This window comes from Xiphophorus hellerii, chromosome 18 (genome assembly GCF_003331165.1).
Source record: "Xiphophorus hellerii strain 12219 chromosome 18, Xiphophorus_hellerii-4.1, whole genome shotgun sequence".
NCBI lineage: Eukaryota > Metazoa > Chordata > Actinopteri > Cyprinodontiformes > Poeciliidae > Xiphophorus > Xiphophorus hellerii.
In genome coordinates, this window is record NC_045689.1 from 8,471,411 (window position 1) to 8,494,179 (window position 22,769).

General features: G+C 36.3%; 1 protein-coding gene across 1 annotated transcript in view; it reads right to left on the reverse strand.

Moving 5' to 3' along the window:
- Positions 1 to 22,769, reverse strand: part of gbe1b (glucan (1,4-alpha-), branching enzyme 1b) — a 115,233-nt gene that overhangs the window by 37,331 nt on the left and 55,133 nt on the right. The window contains exons 11-13 of the mRNA XM_032545406.1: positions 21,443 to 21,553; positions 21,183 to 21,354; positions 2,187 to 2,371 (exon numbers count right to left, since the gene is read on the reverse strand). Of these exons, the coding sequence (XP_032401297.1) occupies positions 2,187 to 2,371; positions 21,183 to 21,354; positions 21,443 to 21,553 (468 nt within the window). The remainder of the gene's footprint in view (positions 1 to 2,186; positions 2,372 to 21,182; positions 21,355 to 21,442; positions 21,554 to 22,769) is intronic.

Below are 22,769 nucleotides of genomic sequence, written 5' to 3' on the forward strand. Positions count from 1 at the left end.
TCTGTATTACATGTGGTGCCTTGAAATGACATTTGTTGTGAAATGTTCCCCAAACATTTGTTCCCCAATTCCAGCTGAATGGAATTGGGGAAGAGGGTAGTAACCTGCCAGGCAGAGAGAGAGAGAAAAAAAGGAAAAGCTTGCATTTTGCTAAGTTCCTAAAAAAAATCCAATGAAGGATTTCTGGTAAAACATCAGATTAAAGGAACTTTCTCAATACCTGATAGAAAAATGAAATAGTATTAGAACATCAATGTTTTCAAAAAAAAATTTGTACAACAGGATAACAGAAAGAGGTCAAAGTCTACTACAGTTTACAGGGCCAATAATCAAAAAACTATTCAGCTATGCTCAGATTTTAACAAGAAATTATTACAAACAGGTTAAAGTAATCAAGGAAAATGTTCCAGTTCTCAGCATACTTCACTAAACTTTCTTATAGGAGTCTCTGAAATGCCTGGCTCTAATTTCCAGGTCATTTCTGAAGAAACCAATGGCCCTGCTCTTTGTTCCGCTACAATATGTCTTTAGCACCAGCTGTGTCTGCTCTGCTTCCCTCTGTTTAGCAACAATAGTAAATATCGCATCTGCAGTTAAGTTTTCCACAGCCCAATAACCCTGCTGGGCATTAAAAACAGCTTAGGGGTCGACATTAAATTGAACTAAATTTACTTTGATTTGCAGTTTGATTTGGAAAACTGCCCCGCTGTTTGAAGAATCAACATGAATTTCTTTTTCACTGCCTTTAGTCGGCAGAGGTGTCAATAAAATGACTAGGAGACATTTTACTTGTGATGTACGACCCTGCTCTCCCCCAGATCCCGGAGCTTCATACACAAAAGCACCTAAAGGCAATTACAGTCACACACTGTTACTATATAATTTGGCAATTATTTTACACGTGACTTATTTTACAGATGGTGACGTCTTAAAGGTGTATTGTGGAGCTGTCAATTACCGAACCATTTTACACTAAAAACACAGAAAGAGCCAAGAAAAACAGCCTCCAGTGTGTAGCAGGTCAGTATTCGTGCCAATGATATTTGTCTTCTTTGCCAGGAGCGTCCTCTGGGAACAGCATTTCATATCACTCTCCCAAAAGGCTCCTTTTCCTCTCCCTCACATCCAAAGCTCCGTCTCATTTACTTCCATGGCATGTAAGAAGATGCACTGTTTAATGTTAGAGCAAAATTCAGAAATAATTCCTCTGATCTAAGCATGCGTGTAATTATGCTGTGGGATATTTCTCAGATTCTGCTGCTTATAATCCATCTGCAGGTCAGCATGAGACATCAAAAGGTGGATTTTGTTTTGAGAGGGATATTAGGGGTGTGTTGTTTTCCAGTCTCATCTAAAACCTGTTAGTTATGATTTTCATCTGTTTTATTCCTTTATTTATCTTCACACTACTTCAAGAATTAAACCTTTCTTCTCTCGCAATTATAGGTAAAGATAGGAGTTTGAAAATGCAAATGCAATCCATTACTGCTCAAGAACACAACTACAAGAAGATGCAAGAAGAAACAAGTCATTTTACAAAACAAGCTCCGTTTTTGAAGCTTTTATTTCTGCATGCTATCTGAAGAATACATGTGTTTGGGGACAAATGTTTAACAGACTTAATCTCTAAATAGAATTTAAGTCTTTTAATTTGTTTTGTGTGTCACTAAAGGGGGAACACTTAACAATGTGGAGAAAGTAAGACTTTCAGCTACTTCCATTCACTGCAAAGCTCGCTAATACAAAGCATTCAAGGTACGCAGCCGCTAAAAGAAATAGGAAAACGGATCAATGCCAGTCAGAACCAGAGCAGAAATTACCAGAATTCTGCTATATATGAAATTTTTTCATGCAAATGAATGTCACAAGCAGGCATTTAATACTGGGGCAAATAATAGCGTGACTGGATTTTCCAAAGAGTGTTTTAAACAACTGGACAGGGTGAGAGTCTGTCAAATCCAAGTAAGTAGTTTCACACTTGTCTTTCTTCTCATCACTGAAAACCCAACCATGTTAATATCCATCTTTTGAATTAATGTTAAAGCCCTGATGCCTGTGTTTAGTGTTTTGTACGCATCACTCCACAGGGTTCAGATGCCTTTTTTATTTCATAATATTTTTCAAATTCTGATTTTATTATTTAATCCTGCACAAAAATTCGAAAGGTCAGTGTGTGTTGTCCTTACAGGTTGAGCCGCCAGCCAGCCGTACTTGTCTTCGGTGCGGTTCATGTCCCGGTCAAAGGCGTAGAGCTGACAGTAGCGGAGATGATCCATATCCAGCAGGTTAAACTGCCGCCGGGCGTAGTGGTAGCTCTGATTGTTGCCTTCTCTGGGGAAATCCAGCCACTCAGGATGGCCAAACTCATTTCCTGCAACACAGAGAGTGTTATTAAAGAGCGCACGTAATGAAGGGAAAGGCGAGTCGACTCGGAATTAGCATACTCTCGTGTCATGCTTTATGAGGTTCTTTTTCCTCTGAGGTTTTGTGAAATTTTAACAAGAGCGAAATAAAAAAAGGATGAGATCAAACACACAAAAGTGGCAGAGAGTTTTTGACCTTTTTATCACCCCCAGAGGTTAACACATCCCGTACAAAACAGTAAAAAATGTGACAGTCTTGCTGCAACTTTAGATCTTGTCCTTACTTGGCCCAAACTTAAAAGGAAAACTACAAAAAGCAGAAACATTTAATTAGAGTTACTGTAGATTTACCAACCAAAACCTATCCTATCTATATGTTGTAATAAATTGAGATATTTTTGCAAAGCTGAATAAAGTTCAAGTCTGTGTTGCAAATTAGGAGATACCCTAAGGAACACTGCTGTTTAAGTTAAAACTACCAGCACAAATAAATAAAAATTGACTCCAGAATACAGCTCTGAGTTAATTTAAAGAAACTTAAGAAAACTTTTACATTTTTTACCACTTCCCATGAGTTCATTGTTTTTTCTAAAAATCTGGTAATTAGGAGAAAAGGAAAGCTAAGCATGTGAATAAAACCTTCAGGAACGGTTTCATTATTTCATAAATCTAGATGCACACTGCGAAGGTATGCGAAACTATCCTGTCATGCGAAGAGATGAGATAATGAATCCGTCAGTGAATGTCATGAAACATCATAAAACATTGGTCGGGATAATTGAATTCCCAGTAGAGGAAGAAACAGACAATAGACGGAGGAGGATGCAACCACAGTAAATAAATAAATGAAAATGAAATAAGAAAAACACAGTAATCGGATGGAGTGGAACTGACGGGTACTGACAGCAAATTCTAATGAAAAACATTATGAAGGTGTTAAAGAAGTGGCAAACAATAAAAAAAAAATTAAAAAAATGGACTGCCGACAGAACAAGCGCGCTCTGCAGCAGTCGTCTCGAAATTAGGGCAGCGAAATTGTGAAGAAGGAGAGACAGACGTGAGGATGAGTAGAGAGTAAGGAGGGAAGGAGAAAGGAGAGAGAGACGTTTTTTGTGACATGTGCATGAATAAAAAGCCTCCCACACAACCTGAACGTGGAGTTACACCTCAACTAAAGCATCTAAAATCTAGACTTCTTCCTTCCACTCTCTCCACCAGATGATTGTGTTCATCATATAGTCTGGCATTCCTGTGAATATTTAACATGAAATAGACCAAAAGACCTCTGAACACTATAAATAAATAGGCAATTTTTCCTGATGCCTAGACATTTTATTTAAGAGGAAAAAATGGAGACAAAATTATTTAACAGCAAAAAAAAAAAATACTTTATTAAAACTGTTGTAGGAAGATAAAGAAGAGTATGGAATAATTATGTATGCCATCTCAACATGAACTTACTTCCCAGGAAACATTTTTATATTACATGCACAGTTTGTACATTTATTTATTTGTACTACTTATTTGCAATTTTTTTTAGAACTTGAATGTTTTATTTAATAACTATACAGTCTTATTTCTTAGTATTTGTCATCAGAGATGGGTGATAAGAAATAAGAAATTTTAATTATGTAAAATTTTCTGTTTTTATACAGGGATCTTAAAAAACGTACAATAAAAAAAAAAACTTTGCAAGCTGTTTTAGGCAACTGTTCGGGTGTAGCTGCATGTCACTACAGTCACTGTCCCACAAACACAAATAAAACAGACATTTTGAAATGCGCTTCTTTGGAACACCAGTTACAAAGAGAGAAGTGACTTTGTTGTCTACATTCCACCAAGTAAAAGCCTCATCACAATAAATTCAAAAAATAATCACGATGATGAAAATGTTCATGACAACAACAAATGACACGATAAACACCCATCCATATTCGCTGTTGTCCATTATATTTTACCTTTGTGTGAATCTACAAGCTTCCTTTTGATAGTCACTTTGCTGCTGGTACACCTGAATTTCCCCACTGAGTGAGAATAAAGGATATTTCTATTCTATTGCAACATTGCATATTCTTTCCCTCCAATCATCCATAATGCATTAGCTTTAGTTGATGGTAACCTTGTGTTCTTTTGTTCATGTGTGCAAGTCTTATTTTGTTAAGCATTAGAGTTAAAATGCTTAGGTAGTTCAAAACAGACATGTTTCTTTTCCATTTTTCAGAATAGCTATTTTATATTTCAAACCTTATTTTTTTCTAACATACAACTGGTAATTTTTCATGCCAACCAGATAGATGCCACAGCTGATTTAGTTCTGCAGGACTCCAGTTCTGCCATAGATTAGCACACATGTGAAGCCATACAGCATAACAAATATGCAAACTGATTTTATTATTTCAATCTGATAAATAATGGCCATGTTAATTCAAATGTAAAGTCAAAACTCAACTGGCCTTTCCTGCTTTCCCGCTAACAGAAAAGCACAATTTTTTTTTTTTCTTTGTAATGATCACAGTGTTGTAGAACAGAATTTTAATCAAAACTACTGGAGAGTCAGCAACTTTCGTGACTTTCCTACAATCAAACTATGCGGTGCACTCTTAACGTTTGGACTCGCACCAAACCATGTATTGCACTTGTTAGTAAATCAATACGTAAATAGGTGGTAATTGTTATGGGACCTGGTCAAAGTTGTTTTTGCAGAATGAAGAAGCCCCACTCAATATACGGCTGTCGGTAATTACAGTTGGGCTCTAAAAAGAAAAACAACTAAGGCAAAATATATAGATTCTACAAACAAAGTGAGTATTATACCATTTTCTCTTATTGCATCAACACAAATTTAGTGAGCAAAGAGAATCCAGTGGGATTTTCCCTCCTTAGTTATGAATAAGTGTGGTCATTTGAATACAGTACATAATAGGCAGTGTGGCAAGACGTGTTAGCATGCCTCACCTGCTTTGTTTGTCACAGTTCAAGCTGTTTAAATCTTTTACAAATCTTTGCTCCTACTGTGTTGTTATTGGAAGTGTTTATGCGGACATCTACAGTATAATACATACAATTATAGTAATTTCACGATGACTTTCATCCATCTCTCATTTGAAAGGCATGGTCTCTTGTCTTTTCCATTTTGGAGAGAGGCTAAGGGAAATGGGTCATTTAAATTTTTATCGTCAAGGGAAGCAATAAGTAATGGATTAGAAAGAGGTTCCTAGAAATTATAATCAACTTTAAGTTACAAAAAAAGGAGTTGTATTTATTTTATAGAAATTGTTAGTGATTCCAATAACTATGGCTCCTGTAATTATTCAGGACATAGAGATGTTACAGCAAAAGAATATTTTATTTGAAGACTTTTACACCTTTGTACCAAAGACGTCAATAAATAAAATGTGCTGTAATTGGAGCTATACAGCAAGTTATTACATACACATATTAAGGCACAACTTAGTAATTGCAGTGACTGCAGAAATAGTACAAGGAAAAGAGACATACCAAATAAAAGCTCTATGCATGTTATGGCATGTTTTTGAGAACCCAAAATCAAAGAGCCATCATTGAAGTCTTCGTTTTCAGACCAAAGTACCCTTTTTCTGCTCACTAGTCAAACCAATATTCCATCCAACAAAAACATTCAAAATTGTTTCGCAGCAATGTATTTTCAACTGAGCAGATTGAACTGAGTGCTGATATGCACGGCTTGATCTTCGCTGCCCCTGCAATATATATTTGGAACAACTTTGAGTTATATGGAAATGACAGTGCTGTAGATTGCGCTGTGACAGACAAGCCCAGGCAGTGGAGGAAATTGTCGCAGGCCAGTGGTGCAACAGGCATATCTGTGCTGCACAAGGTACATCAGGAGGTTGGAGATGGAGACTTAATATGTGAAAGTTTTACAAAATTGATCTACTGGACGGCTGATATGGCCACTGCATTTTGGCCACAGCAAGCACAGCCCTCACCCGACCGTGTCATTTCAGAATGAAAAATCAGTTTAGTGTAGTTAGCTGGTTTTCTTGTAAACAAGTCCCTGGTTTCACTTACACCCAAATACAATAGATATGATGTTGCAACAGTATTTTTCAAAATAAGGGGAAATATGTGTTCTCTCAAAATCCAATTTGCTCACCATAGGTTCCATACTCGCTTCTCACCTTTAGAAAAGTAGAAGCGCAGGTGGTCAAAAAAGTTTAAAATCTTAAAGAACGATGATTGGTGGCACAATCATCAAGAAAATTACATATCTGAAACAAGAACCATTTCTGGCTCAATCTTTCAAGAAATCTGAAAGTAATGCATACTTTCATAACTTCCCATAATGGCAATAGTCAGGGTTTCATTGGTTGCATACCAATGGTGCAAAATGCTGCTGCTCCATTTAAAAAAAAAAAAAACTGGAACAAGTAAACCTGAACACATTTCTCCAGCCTTGGCTTTGTTTCACTTCACTGGCTTCCTAGTTCATTTCAGAATCCATTTTATAATTCTTCCATTAGTTTTTAAGTCTTTAAATAATTTTCCTCCTTCTTATTTATCTGAACTGCTGCATCCATATATACCTTCTCACTCCCTCGTGTCAGTAAAGCAGTTGCTTTTAACCGTTCCAAAGGCAAACTTAGAGGTGACAAAGCTTTTGCTGTGGGAGTACCAAAATTGAACAACGCTTTGCCTGTCAGCCTGGCAGCTTCTCTTGTTTTTTAAATCTTGTTTAAAAACACATTTTACTCCCTGACTTTCAACCCAGTGTGAGATGCCTACTCTGACCTCACAGTTTTTACATTTGTACTTGCTTTATTTGTTTTTGATGTTTCATTTTTTTTATAGCATTTGTGCACCTCTTGTTCTTTGGCCTCTGTTAGCCTTTTATGTTTAGCTTTGTTGTTTTATTATTGCACTTTGGTCAGCCTTGCTGTTATTTGAAATTGCATTATGAATCACATAGCATGATATGTAATCTTTTGGCATTGTTGTGAGTGAAGAAAGGTCAAACTCCATTCAGATTTATTCCAGTTCTGAATGGACAATTAATGTTACAGCAAGTATATATGTATAATTTTTTAATACAGTTACCATCTGCACTGTTATCATCTGATCTTATCATGAAAACTACAGTTAAATCTGGGAGGCTCATGTAGGTTTGTTGTGTGACTATGTGTCCAACTTCAAGCAACAAAGCTTTGGCTGCATGTAAATTGTTGTGGTATAGCATAGAAAAACAAAAACAAAATTCTGAAGTAACTGGGTGATTTAGCTTTAGCCTAAATTTCTTCTTCTTTGTCTGTTTTGATAAATTACATGTCATTCTGAAGCTCTGACACGTCCTAATATGATTCTAGCTGAACTGCTCACTGCTGCAGTTATAATAAACATTGCCTTTTGATTTTAACAATATTATTCCTCTAATTACTGGGTTACTTTTTTGTTATTTAAATATTTATTGAATTTTTATTGAGCATTAAAGCTGCAGTATGCAACTTTTATAAAACTTTTTTTTTTTTTTTTACATATTTCTTGAAACTGTCACTATGTCATGATAGCATGGCATGAGACACATAATCTGTGAAAAAATTCAACTCCTCTGCCTTCTCCCGGTGCTAACTTGAAACGACCAATCAGAGCCAGGAGGAGGGTTTAGAGCTGTCAGTCACCTGTCAGTGTGTCGTTGCTATTTCATGTTATGAATCCTCAGGCTAGTTATTATGGCCAATGATGATGACGGCAGGTAAACTGTCTTCCTGTAAAGGTAAGTTGTTTCTCCGCCATTTGCACATTTAGCAGTGAGAACATGAGGTAGATACACAGTGCTAACACCCTCCTTCTGGCTCTGATTGGTTGTTTTTGCTTGTCTTGGCAAACTAGTAGCTGGTGGATTTCTTCAGACGACAATAGTAGCTCAGGGAGGAGGTGGAGCAGATTGATCTTTTTACAGATCATCTATTTCATATCATGCTACCATGGCAAGGTGACAGTTTTAACAACAGTAAAAAAAAAAAACATTTTTTTTTAAATAAAAGTTACATACTGCACCTTTGAAATAAAATAACATCACAGACTGAACAAAGAAGCATATGCACACCATACATTCACAGCTGAATATAAAAAATGGTCAAATTCATTTTAAAATGGTGACTATGAGTGAAATAATAAAGTGAAGTAACTTTCCTTGTTTCTCTCTTGAAAACCAACTGATTATATAGATTATTTTTGTCATTAGTCCATATAAATGTTAACCTGCTCGCCTCTTTACAGTACTTGTCTGAGTGGATAACTTTTCATTGGTTACCAACATATGAGAAATCAAGATGAATGTGGCATCTATATTTGAAACAGATGCTGAAATCTTGTTTTATTTGGTCCTTCTACTTTGTCTGAAAAAAGCATTATTGCAAAAGCCAACTCAGAGAAGAAATGTCGCCTTCTGAAAAGAGCGTTCCTGCAAGCATATCCAGAATAATTGTAGGTTTCAGAAATGAGTAACAGTTATGTTTTACGATCTGTGATAATTCATTTGTACATGATGTCCTGGTCTTTTCATCCCTGACCACATTCTCAACCTACAGAAACAGAAAAATTACTATTTAAAAATAGTCAAATACACAATTTGTAGGCCCTCAGTAATTGTAAAGCACAGAAAAGACCACATTAATAATAAGTTAAATTACATTTTGCTGTCGTCCTATGCGCGTAACAGTGGAGTTAATGAAGCAGCAAAATATGCTGGTAAATGCAATATTTAATTTCTTTAGAGCATCCTCTTAATCTTTGAAAGATGAAGGTCCAGCTATGATTATATATTCTAATCTAAAATGTTGTGTAACGACACTGGTCCACGAGTAGCAAGCACAATTCACACAAAGCATCATGTGTAACATGAGAAGGGCTATAAATAAAAGTTGATATTTTCCCCCTAATCTACTGTTCATAATCCATAGAAATAGTCATTGGCAGTGGACCAGGATTTAGTCCAGGATGTTTCTGTCACATCCTTACATTTTTTTCTGCTTTATTTATTAAAAGTTAATCCAGTGATAAGATGATGGATGGGGCCAGGGAACATTTCAATCTCTTCAGTTTTTCACATTATCATATATAACATCATCTAACCACTTCTTCTCAAGTTCCATGTTCGGATTGTATTTGTCACATTTGGCATACAATATTTTAAACATCTTTTTATGCAGAACAAAGCTGCATCATTTGACCAGATGACCATAATGTCCCTATTCCCAAAACCTGTTTACACACACAGTTGTGACATTTTATTTAAGCCCAACTTCCTGGAACCATATCAATCATTACCCGTTTCTCTCCTCAAATCAATTTCTGTTACCCCAGTTAGAATAATCTCATTTTACATTTGGAGAAGTAAACACTCTTGAGCATCAAGATTGTGATCACAGTAGGCAAAGATAAAGTAACTTCTCCTTCTATTACAGAGCTAAATTTATTTTAAATTAAGAAACATGAATCAACGTATCCATATAAAGTAGATATCTCAATAGATTTGATTTCTGTGTAAAGAACACAAGAAACTAGTCTGCTTTCCTCTCTTCAAGTCGGAGAACTAGATTTAGACAATACCACTCTGTTTACTTTGCATGATAACCTGAAAATGCAAGGAAAACTACATTCTTTAAAAAAAACAACTACTTTTTCTCATCAAATAATGCCAGTCAATGGAAGCATTGTTTTCTATGGGCTGAGAAGGCTTTTACATACACTGAAACACAAAGAGAGGCGTAGAATAATGTTTTCAAGCTCTGTTCTAGATTCTCCACTCGAAGTAATACATTAAAAATGAAGTATACGATCACCTCAGGGAACTCTGCTAGAAAAAATACACTCAGATGTCAAACATCAATATGAGGTGTTTAATGCATATTTCATAACTTTACTGCATCCTCTATCACACTGGCTTGTAAATATCTACAGTACGTTTGAGTTCCTACATTTCCCAGTATTACTTTCAGCATGCCCTAGGGGAAAGGGTCTCTGTGTTGCACTGAGTTGCACATGGTACATCTCGAAGTGAGAGCTACCACAAAGGCATTGTCCTTTTTTTATATAGAGAAGCAAGAATAAAATGGATCAGTTCTGTGGTGTGTAGCTCAAACTACAAAAAAAAGCTATCACAAAGTGACTTTACTATACCACTGATGAAACTCCAACCGAAACGCAAGGCACAAATGCATTACACAGGTATTCAAACATTTTCCATAGATATGAAGGCCATCTGGGGTCTATCCATTTGTGATGCAATTCAGAGCAACTTCTGAACATGAGGTCCTCTCAAAATTGCAAAATTATCAAAGATTATGTACTATTGAGAAATCTCTATAAAACATTACAGCCCTACAGGTCAAGGTAGGAAGAATGGTGCCCCTGCACCTACACAACTCATTTTACTGGGATTTCATTTATTGTCAGTGACTAATAAAAATGTGAATGTTTTATTTGTCCAGTGAAATAGTTAAAGTACAATTCAACAGATGGCTAACACATACATTACTTAATGGTATCTAAATGTTACCCTGCAGACTTTGTATTGTAGCAAAGCTATTTCTCTACAAATACTGGCTGAATTGGCATGCAGTGTGCTGCAGGTGTTTATTTACCCGTGAGAGGAAATTTGATGCCACCATTATCTGGGCCAAAACTTTTTCCCCCCTCTTGACCTGTAAATGTACTGACATTCTCATCTGTTTTCATAATGCACACATGCACTAAGATACCTGGAAAGGTTTCAGAAGGATTATATCTGGTTGAGGTACACAATACACAGCTCAGTGAAGCAATTTTACAGGTGATCAGACCAGGAAATAATGCAATCATACAGCAGGAACAAGAATGTTGATTAATGCATCTTCCATCAGTACATATGAAGTCAAGATACTGCCATATAGGCCAAATTTAACAATCATTAACAATGAGCTTTTTCAAAAATTTATCTCAATAGTTAAAAAAATGTATCAAGTTAAATTAGAGTCTAAGTGGTGAATCTTCAAAGTCAAGTATTCTTATTTTTACTGTGCGAGTATAAGTCAAATTCAAATTTTTAGAACATGTCTAAATCAAGTATTCAGCCTTCGTTTTGGACCCAAGTGCAACTCAGGTTCAAATCTCAGACTTGCATCTTAAAAATCACTTAGACCATTTTTTCCACTGGCGTTCAAACTGAAGTAATTTCACAGATAAAATAAATATAAGGAAGTCTTAATGAAAATAACTTAAACTGCAAGTTTATGTCACCTGCTGGAAAGACCTGACCTGAAACATGGATCAGCAAACAATAAAATCTCACTGAATATTCACAATGAATATTTTTTGCAGTAACTGTGGAAATAAATAATGGGTTGGTTTTTGCATAGTGCTGCATTTCAAAGTATTAAACTGCTGCATGAGGGATTTTCCTTTAATTAGTTAGTAGCGGTCCTTGTCATATCAATTTTTTTCTGCCATAAAAGGAAAAAGGAAGCCAGATATACACAACACACACAAATTCAGGAAGAAAAACAAAAAGGTTTAAGACAGAAAATAATTCTCTTAGCAAAAAACACAAAGCTAAGGTATAGGCCAGAGCTCTGATAAGCAGCTCTTTAAAAAGCTACACTTCATTAACAGCACATGTACACCGAGTTCTTTCATCCGTTTCAATTTTCAGATGTTGTACTTCCTAAAGTCTAGCCAAGATGATTGCTTTGCTTCAGAAGTTGATACGGCAACCCATGGAAGCCTTTGACTCCTTTTTTGATTTCAGCTTTAAAGAACTACATCTGACACACCTCCAATCATTTCCCTCTTCGCTACAATAACACGGCACAGTTCCTCCCATCTGCCTGCATTAATCACCGTAATAATCACCTTCTTCTGCCTGCCCAGAGCAGAAATAAAGCAGACAGTGTATTATACTGTCCAGGAAGAAGCTGTGATGGATTCTCACCCTGATGTACACATAAATAAAGCCAACATTAGATATTACTAGCATTGCCACCAGACATATAACACCAGGTGTTTTAGTGTGATATAAAATGATTGTTTGTGATCATTAAAATATCATTCTAGCTTTGTTGCAGCTTCCCAAAACAAATAAGTGTAAGTCTGTTATTGCTCAGTAGAATTTTGCTATCAGTTTTATTGTCTTTTCAAGCAAACCTGAGGAATTGTTTCAATCTTTATCTGACAGCTCATGTTCTTGTCAAAGTACTAAGCATGGATTTAGTTTGGAGCTTATCTACAAAGAACTTAAGTAAAAGAAAGTGTGTCTTTGTTTGTACTAAAACATCTTTTGGGACAAACATCAACCTAGTATCATCTGACAACTTCAGGGGAGATACGGATAGACATTAAGATTAGGCAGCATTTAATCACAGGGTTAAGATCCCATTTAAGTAAACATGTCTAATTCAAATTTAAGAACATGGAGCTTTGTGTACATAGGCAGCACTTTGTGGTAGCAAGCACTTAGGCTTTCCCGAATGACAGGAAGTATAGTTTTTGATGAGGGAATGATATTGCAACATGACATAGAGCTCAAAAAGTCAATTTTACTTAATAACTCCCTCTAAACCAAAGTTAAGAGTTGCCTTCAATTAAAATGAACTGGAACATCTTTAATTTTTGTCTGCATTCCAACTTTTAAATACTTTTCTTCATTATGTCAATGATCTGTAATTCTTTTTGGCTTTGTTGTTTTATATTTTCATCATATAAACCACTTTGAGTTGTCTTGTTCCTGAAATGTGCTATGCAAATAAACTTGCCTTGCTATGTTGTGCCTAACATTTTCCATTGTAACTTTAAAATACCCCAAACGTAACACAGCATTACAAAAGTAAACTGTTCATTAGAATTTCTGGCAGTTTCTATTGAAAGTAGAAGCTGAAAGTGCGTTAGTAACTCTTTTTGCGAAAATGTTTATCATTCCCAAATCAATGCTCAAATTTTCAAGACAAACTGAATAGAACATTTATAAACTCAGTCTTTCAACAGCTTACTACTCTCATCTTACTTCAAAATTAAAGTCTCACAGACAGGATGTAAAGCATATAGCACTCCTTTATATGCAGTGTCTGGAGTATTTGCTTCTTCTTTACTTGACAAAATGAACTACTGACATTAGCTGAACAATATGAATTGTCAGGGCAAATATCACTTTGACAGTGACAAGTATTGCAGTGTTAATACCGTATTAGCCCCCTAGTTAATAATACTCTAAAACGACCTCTATAAATGAAACTGAAAACTGCCTTAAGGAATTTTTTTTCAAACAAATTAAAATTTGCAAAATAGACCTTGTTGGGCAATAATTGCTAATTAGTTTTTTTTTGTCAGTTTCAATAAGAATCAAAAATAATTATGCCATTACAGGTAGAACCAGTTATGCCTCCACATAGTTATGTCAGACAGCATTTCAGCTGGCACGTCCCATTACTTGTCTGCACAGCCCTGCATCAGTTAACCGCCTGACAGTGACACAGTCCCCTCAGTAATTAGCAGCACAAGAAGGAGCCAAGGATCAATGTGTTTTCCATTGGAGGGATTCTGGCAAAGGAAGATCAATGAGGGGATGAGAGGGCAAGAGTCACAACAGGTTTTAGATGCAGTGCAAAACAACAACAAAAAAAGAAGCTACAGATGTTATACTCAGATTATTAGGAATTGTTCTAGATTTATCTCATGTTATTATGATAATGTCTCTTCCACTCCCAGTTTGCACATTAAAAAACTGTTCCTGGTTAAACAGCAGAGGCGGGACGGGCACACTCATCCGAATCCCCAAGCAAGCAAGAATAGTCAGCTCTAAGAGGGATTATACATTTGAAATGTATGAGAAAGAAGTGCCGGTTTTCAATTCACTCTTCAAGGCTGCAATATAATGGCTGCCTGTTGCACTGTAGTCCTCTGTGAATGCAAAGAGGTGGGAGAAGTTTCAGCTCAGAGACTTAGACTGTAAATCTGCAAGGTTATCTTAAGTCTCCGTGAGCCCTGAAAGTCAGGAAGTGAGAGCACTTTCATTTTGTCCCTGCTGATGTCATGATAAACCCACTGAAGCATTTCATTAGCGCCACGCCACTTGGTGCTTTAATGTCATTGACGCTCCAACATCTTTTACTGTATCCATCCAGCAGCACACAGAATGTGAACACCCCCTTTGTCCTCTTGCTCTGTGGTGTTTGCTAGTGGTCATGAGTAAATGAATGGTTTTTCTAGGCTATGCACTTCAAATTGATTTGCTAGCTCAAACAATTTGCTCTTGCTCAGCACAGGCTAAATGACTCCGCCATTATTGATCCAGTGACATGGCAAGTCATCTCAGATTTACTTGATTTTCTTATGTTTTTTCCCCTAAAGTATTTTCCCCAAACACTCTCACAATGGCCTAAACTTGGAAACATTTCAAGAGCCACTTTAAGAATATATTAACTCTTCAGTTCTCTGATTTAATATTGTTCAGGATGAAATACCTACCACCTTACCTTAATAAGATAGTAGCATTATATTTGTGAGTCAGAATTCATTTTAATTAGAAAAATTAAAATTATTTGCTCTGGTTGTACATCTTTACACTTTGATAGAATATACATCAGTTCTAGACAGTGCTTTAATTAATTCGGAAAAAAGTGCAAGTATTTCTCTTAATGTCATACAAATATGGAATAGAAACGTGTGAGATAGAGCAATACTTTTCTTGTGCAGAAATTACAAAGAACAAAGCCAGTTTTTAATCAAACCCACGAGTCAAATTCAAAGTGTTTAAGAGTTACTTGTTCATATGGCGTTAACATTGACATGAAAAATAACAGAAAAAAGATATTTCTTTAAAACACAAAGAAGTGACAAATCCTTTGTTATTATTATGGTCTGTGAAAATGCAATTTTCTCAGTATTATGTCTGGCCTCAACCAGCCCATGGCATGTTAGTAATATCATCTTACCCATTATGTAAAATATATATATATATATATATATATCCATTTATCTATCTAGATGGACAGGATAGATGACAGAACACTACTTTGTGTTTACTTGGATGTTTGAGCTTTCACAGTTGTGCCATAATTGTTTTGTGCTTGGGTTTTTGACTTTCGGTTTGATTGTTTCTTATGGATGATTAATGCTTCATAGTTTCCTAATTCTTTCTTTGAGGTCTATTTCATAGCTAATTGTTGTGTTTCCCTCCCTGAATATTTATTTCCCTCTCATGATGTTCTGTGTTTCATTTCAGTTCTCTCTTACCATGTTTTGTTCAGTCCCATATATTAATCATTACTGAATAGGTCTTGCCATATATGTTTATTCTTTTTTTATTTAGTTTTAGTTTGTTCTTGAATTTTGTACTTTGTGTTAGCATACTTTATTATATCCTCTTTAGTTTCTCTCCTGTTATTAGTCTGCCTCCCGTTTCTATTGTATTCACGCTCACCAGTAATAATCACTTGTGCCATTCACCTGTCTCATCATCTCCATGTTTCACCAGGTCTACCAATCATATAAGCCCTTGATTTTCTACTATTGAGTGCTGGAGTCTCTGTTTTCATGCCCTGAATCACGTCTACTTCTTTGTTCTGTTCCATGTCCCATTTTTTCCTGTTTCTGAGTTTTGTAAGTCTTGTTTATCACATTTTTTCGACAATGCCTCCCATAAGATGCTGTCTGCAAAAGCCAAGACTGCTGGTGTCACATACAGGTTTTTTGCTGCTTGTGCAGGTGGAGCTGTAGGAGGGGTGAACATACTGCTGGGGAAACGCAAACCTGTTAACACCTGTTACAACACCAGAAAAAGTCCTGGTACACACCGGCCTCTGGAAAATAGTGGGGTAACATTTTAAAGTGCCGGTAGTGTATACCAGTGAATAATAGCACTAGTTCTAGATATTCTTAAAACTCAAACATTAGGAAATGGAAAAGAGTGAACCAAAATATTTTTGAAAAATGATCAACATTAATTTACTTAGGTTAATTCTGAAAATGCATCTTGTGCTTGGAAACTTACCAGACTGCCACCCAATCAAGAGTCTTAAAAGCTCTGCTTGGCTGTAATTTGCCACAAACATGAGCCCAGTTTGTGACATTAACTAAAAAAAGCAATGGAAAGGCCAGTTAGGATACATTTATGTTAAATAATTGTACATTTGTTTGCAAAATTGAATAATAGTGTAATGCAGGAATTAACACAGATGATTTAAATGGTATGAATAAAAATAGCAGAAATATTTAGTTACTTCTCAGATTTAGGAAGGATCTCCACATGCTTTCATTCAAAGGGCCTTTCCCTTTGATTACATGTTAGCCAACATGTGAGTGCAAACCGTTCCACAGTCCCGATAGGGTGGGGATGACATTTACTTCAAGAGTAGTTCAAGCCTCTAAAAGTTCTTTCCAACCTCTTATGCAATCATTGTGCTTTTGAAATCATCTATGAAATGAACCTTTTTACATTGAGAAGGGTAACATTATGACTTTGTCAGGCTGAGGTGTCATTTTAAAAAGGACACTGTATCTATCATCAGATACAATCTTTGTAAATGCTACTAAATACATCTTTAAATGTAATTAAAGTTGTAGAAGTTTGAGATTAGTTCAAATGGGTGCAACTTCATAATTTGTTTTATAGAAATTCAGTGGACTTAATCAGATCATTGTCAAATAAACTTTGAAAGTATTCATCACTCATCCCTTCATCATTCTGAATCTGTAATGATTAACAGAAAATGAATGTGGCACAGAAATCCGTGGGGGAGTCAAAGCACCAAGAGAGCAGCAGAGAGTGCCTTTCAGCAACGCTTTTGCCAAAGAATCAGATATAATTACTTTCAACTGTTCTTCAGCAACCCACAAGGGGTCAATCCTCTGACATTCTAATCATTAAAAGCTGTCCAGTTAGAGCTATCCAAAGAGAAAAGCTGTTTTGATTGTGCTCTGTCCAAACCTCCCCAACACGTTCATCCAAGTAGCGGAAAATCTTACAGTAACACACACCACCAAGGGGAACAGAGACTGGTGCTGAAATCCAGGCAGGTAAAAATATCTGCCTGAACTAAAGAGTTCAGTTAAGACCAGGGAACCAAATCCTCTGGTGGATGGAAAGAAATCTCCAATCTAGGGTCCATTTCTATTCAACACCATCTACACTAGTGTCCCTCCATAAAATCTAATGCAACATACTGCCTTCAGAAGTCAGACACAGCCAAAAATCCCATGGTTACTCTAGAGTAGAGTTTAGATTTATGACCAAAGTAAAATAAAAATAAAAAATTCAAGATTGATAAAAATGTAAAATTGTTTACGTGATGATTGGGTCGGGCTAAGGTTTCTATGGTGCATTTAATAAGCCTACAATATATACAGTAAGGAGAAAACGACAATGCGTTGTATAAAGTTGTTATTTAATAGAGGATTTGGATACGTACTCAGTTGAGGAAGAAAGTCAGGTGCAGAAGTTCATTAGACTGTACAGGAATACAGCACTGCAGTAAATGCACAGTAAATGTGAACGCAACTCCGCTCCTATCACTCACACACCCCAGGTAATTTTGCAATTTACTCACCCTGTGGCTACAACAAGCCAAAATGGAGACAAAATGGAGCTGGTAGGTCTTAATCAAAAGCTAAAAACTGTAGAAGTTACACTGCTGGATTTTGTCAGATAGAGATTGGACACAGAGCCTGCATGCCGGGTCTGGTTTTTTAGGCTTGATCTAAAATCTCCTCCAGAGGAGTATCCATGGAAGTTTTGTGCTTTACAAATGTTGCCTATCATGCAAGAGTGGCAAAAAGAAAGACATTGTTTAATCGAGTGTTTCCCAGCAGGAAAATAACCATGAACAAAAGTTACAATGGAATGGTTCATGTGACAGAAAGACCAGGTCCAAGTTCAAATCCAAATCTAATTCCCAGATGCGCCACATACAGAATAGGTAAAAATTTCAATTTAAAGACTTATAGCATTACACACCACAAGATTTGCAGATTTAAAAGGAGCAAGAGTTGATTCTCCTAAGCATTGTCTCAAGGGGCCTACATATAAATGTTTGCCACACCTTTTTAAATGAGTATTTGCTAAAAACAGTGAATCATTTTTGTTCAACACAATTATGTTATAATTTGTGCTGGTCTATCACCTAAGATCACCACCAAATTTAAAATTTGGTTAGTAATGAGACAAAATGTCAAGGAACGTTCGAGGAGTGTGAATATTTTTGTAATGCATTCAAAGGTGCATTACAATTTACGTTAAATCTGAGTGTTTCAAAATCAAGGAACTGCATTCCTTGCAGTCAAGGTCAACTTCCCACGGTATGTAATTAATTATGACTTTATTATCTTTACCAGCAGGAGCAGATAAAGTCATGCTCTGGTTCAGATGATGAGTTGCAAATGAGGTGCATCTCAACAGTGACTGCAGAGCGGATCCATTTAGGGAATAAAAGCAATCTATCTGATTTTTGTCCCACAATTCACAAGCAGTTCAGGAAAGTGGGGTCAACTCAACTTCACAGAGGTTCTTGTGATTCCAATCAGCTCTTCCACACACACATTTTATGAAAAGGAAACAACAAATTAGACAAGTGAGCTCTTTGTTTTGCATTTTCTTTTAGATTATTATGGGACTGAATAAAATTCATGTTTTAAAAAGTAATGCAGCTAACCTTGAAATTAAACAACTAATGAAAAATACAAAAACCGTAATTAAAATACATTGCCCACAAAAAGAAGCATCCATATATACAATCTCCATATAAGCCGTTGAATTATTTATTTTAAAGGAATGTTTGTTTGCTCTTCCCTGTGCAGCAGCTTGTCTTAAACCGCCTGCTTGCCTGTGAAAGACAGGAGAGTAAATGTATTTTTCTATCTGTTCATTGAACACTTAGGGGAGCGTTGTGTCTGCCCGGGGGCAAATGCTCAAATGCAGCTGGATTACAGTGCATGACAGGGATCCAAAAGCATTTTGCTCGCCTGTTTCAATAGACGAAAAAGGTGCGAGCTGCCATGTAATGACCTTGATCACCTCTTCGGCATTTTAATGTCACCTGAACAACACAAATATGTGCCCTGATTGTAAAACATGACCTAATTAGGGAGGGCGAACATCAAAGTTCACTGCAGAATGACTCGTTTTGTCAGCTCACACAATGAATAAGACTAAAATGCAATAACGGTGCAAACTTGAAATATTTACACCAGATGTATTCTAAAACTGATTAAGTGTTGTTCCTTCAATCTTCCTTTAATCTCGACGAAATAGTCTATAATAACACACCGAAAAAATGTTTTGGGTAATTTAGGAAGGTATAAAACCCTTTAATTTTAAACATAATAGATTATATTAAGTATCAATGATTTCCACTGATCATCCTTGAGACGATCTTGCAAGTTGATTTAGGTTTAGCTGATTTAAATTCAGTCAACTGAACAGGATTTGGAACTGTTCAAACTTCCTGTGAAAGTTGGCATATCAGAATAAAAATTAAGCAATAAAGTCAAAGGAATTGTCTGTATACTTCCAGAATCTGATTGTATAAAAGCACAAATTGGGATAATGGTACAAAAACGATGCAGCATCACTGTCCCAAAAGTTCCTCTTATCTCCATTACAAATAAATACAAAAGTGTGGAAAAATAGGGATGCTCCGTAGATTAGAGAAGATTCATTTCTGAAGAAAAACAGACAATGTTCATTACCTGGTTGACACCAGTATTGCTGTTAATTATGGAGGACAGCAGCATCTTGCTTTGGTTTATCTTTAGTTCATTCATTAAAAAAATGTTGGACTAAAAAAAAATTAAATGCTGCCCTTCAGTTTCTTTTAATTGGGTAAATGTGCTATGGAAATCCACTAGCCAGGTCTTTCCCTTCAGGACAATATTATTGGTGGTAATGCAGTTCTTTTTTGTGTGTTTTTTTCAATCTGTCAAATTGTTTTTGCATTACAACATCTCTTAGATAAGAACATCAGCAGATGGCAGTAACTTGACCATAAGTGTGGCTGCAAAATTGTGCAATAGTTGCATTTCTAAACTTATTCAAAGCTGAACAAATACCTTGATTTTTTATTTCAGTTTAAATTTTGGCTTCAATCGATCACAAAAAATAACATCAAGGAAAGACACTGAATAAGATTATTCAGACACAATTCATTCAACAAGTACTCCCTTATCTTATTCTTTAGGTGCATCAAAAATGTTATGTTTCTAAATTTAAAGAAATCATGTTAGATAACTATTACTAAAAAGACTGATTAAGCATAGTGATTTTATATTTTAATTCTTAAATCAATCACCAACCAGCTCACAAACCTCAGATCAAAAAGTAAAAGAAATTAAATACAAGTAAGCCTTTTTAATGCCAACAGATGCAGGAAATTTAAGCATCTATGCTACTGAAGCTTCACAGACAGTGGGATTATCGAGAGCGGAGCAGGTTGAGAAATTACTGTCTGCTGTAGAAAATGATGCGGGGAAGAGTCGTGCAGAGTAGAACTGTGCTGTAGCATGTAATGGGAAGCCACTAGTAAATGTGCATGTCAGACAAGCTATTATCATGCTGTGCACAGGAAGTGCTTTTTGAAATAAAAGTAATCAGGCCTCATTCTTTATAACATGGTGCAGCAAAAAAAAATAAAATAATTGTTTGTCTTATCAGTAGTTATTTTCCAGCATTTTTAATTGGACTGTTGCCTCTATTTGCAGCGGTAATAAAAGACAAAATAAAAACATGGCACAAGTTGATTTTTTTCATATATTTTGGCAAAAATTGCAACTTAAACACCCCTGTTACTATAGATTCTCTGTGTTACAGTGATGACTCACCCATAAAGTTCAGGTATCCCTCTCCACCTAAGCCATGTGTGAGGAGGCGGATCATCTTATGCAGCTGCATTCCACGGTCGATGATGTGCGACATGGGAACCAGGGTACTCATATTGGTGTACATCTCTTTGTCCATTAGCCAGAAGGCCAAGGTCTTATCACCAACCAGGGCCTGAAAATGTGTGTGATATTTCATTATTCACAGCAGAAAAAGATGCTGACTGCATGCAGTGTAAAGTGAGATAGAATTAAATGAGTACCTGGTCGTGGCTTTCTGCATATGCAATGCACTTCTCTCCATACCGCCTGTTGGTCAGCGTGAAGACAATATTGCCTATGTCCCACTCTTCATCCTTTAACTCCTTCAGGATCTACACAATGACAGAGAGGGCTTATTGAAAAAGGGTATGATAGATGTATAGCTGAAAGATCTTTTCAGACTGACTGATGCCTTCAGCTCAGTATTTCAGTTCCGGCAGACTTTCTACCTTTCCCAAGTTTTCTCTGGGTTACACTTCTTACCAAGATCAATCTCTGTTTTGACATCTCTATATCCGCACTGTGAGTTATGTCTACCTATAAATGGTGGTAATGGAGTTTTTAATAACTGCACTACAGCCCATGGGTAGTAAGGCATCAGCTCTCCAAACCCAAGATGGGCAAGGTCAGAACCTCTCATCCAATGGAAGGATTCAACAATAAATCCAACCGGTGGCACTGCACTGGCAAGTCAACATGCTCGCTTACTGCCAATTGAGTCATTTCCAAAAGGTCAGGAAAAGACAAGAGGTCACGAAAGCATGCATTCAAGGCACGTCTTTCAAGACGGTATCACAATAAAGAATTTGTTCAAACGCTGTATACAAAAAGTATACAAAAGCAACAACAAAGTAACGGGGTGGGGAAAAAGATCCTGTGAGCGCACCAAGAACAAAGATAATTCAATCAAGACGAGGAAGTCTGTAAACCCACAGAATCATTATGAATATGAAAAAAAAAAAAAGTCCTCCAAGAATCCTTGGCAATTGACATGCAGCTGTCTGAGAGGTGGGTGACTCGGCAAACCCATTTCAGAGACAGGCTGAAGTCTGCTCAGTGGAATTGGCAGTGACAGCTGATTGACACGTCAGGAAACCTTTATATTACTCTACAGAGCCATAATCCTCTGAGTAAAGAGAGTAAATTGTGCCGATCAATATGTCTGAGATGAACTGACTGGTCCCCCTAAATAAAGGCAATACGCCTCTCTATATCACCATCTGTTCACATTCAATTTTCTTCACCTTTGCCTTGTGTGGCTATAGTTATTGCCATTGCCACCAAAGACATTTACTGGGGCAATTCTTTTTATACTTGCAACCGAATCTCAGAGGTTTTAACACCTTGAAGGGCTGACACGTTTTCAGATCCTAGAGCTACACACTTAGAAACTCTTTAAGATAAGATCAATATAAAATATCAACACTAAAATGTAAAAAACACAAACAATCCGACTATTTAAAAATAGGCAACTAATTGCTTGTTTTATGTTTCTCTTCAAAGCAATTCTATACCAAATATTGTAATTCTTGAATTAGAATATACTAG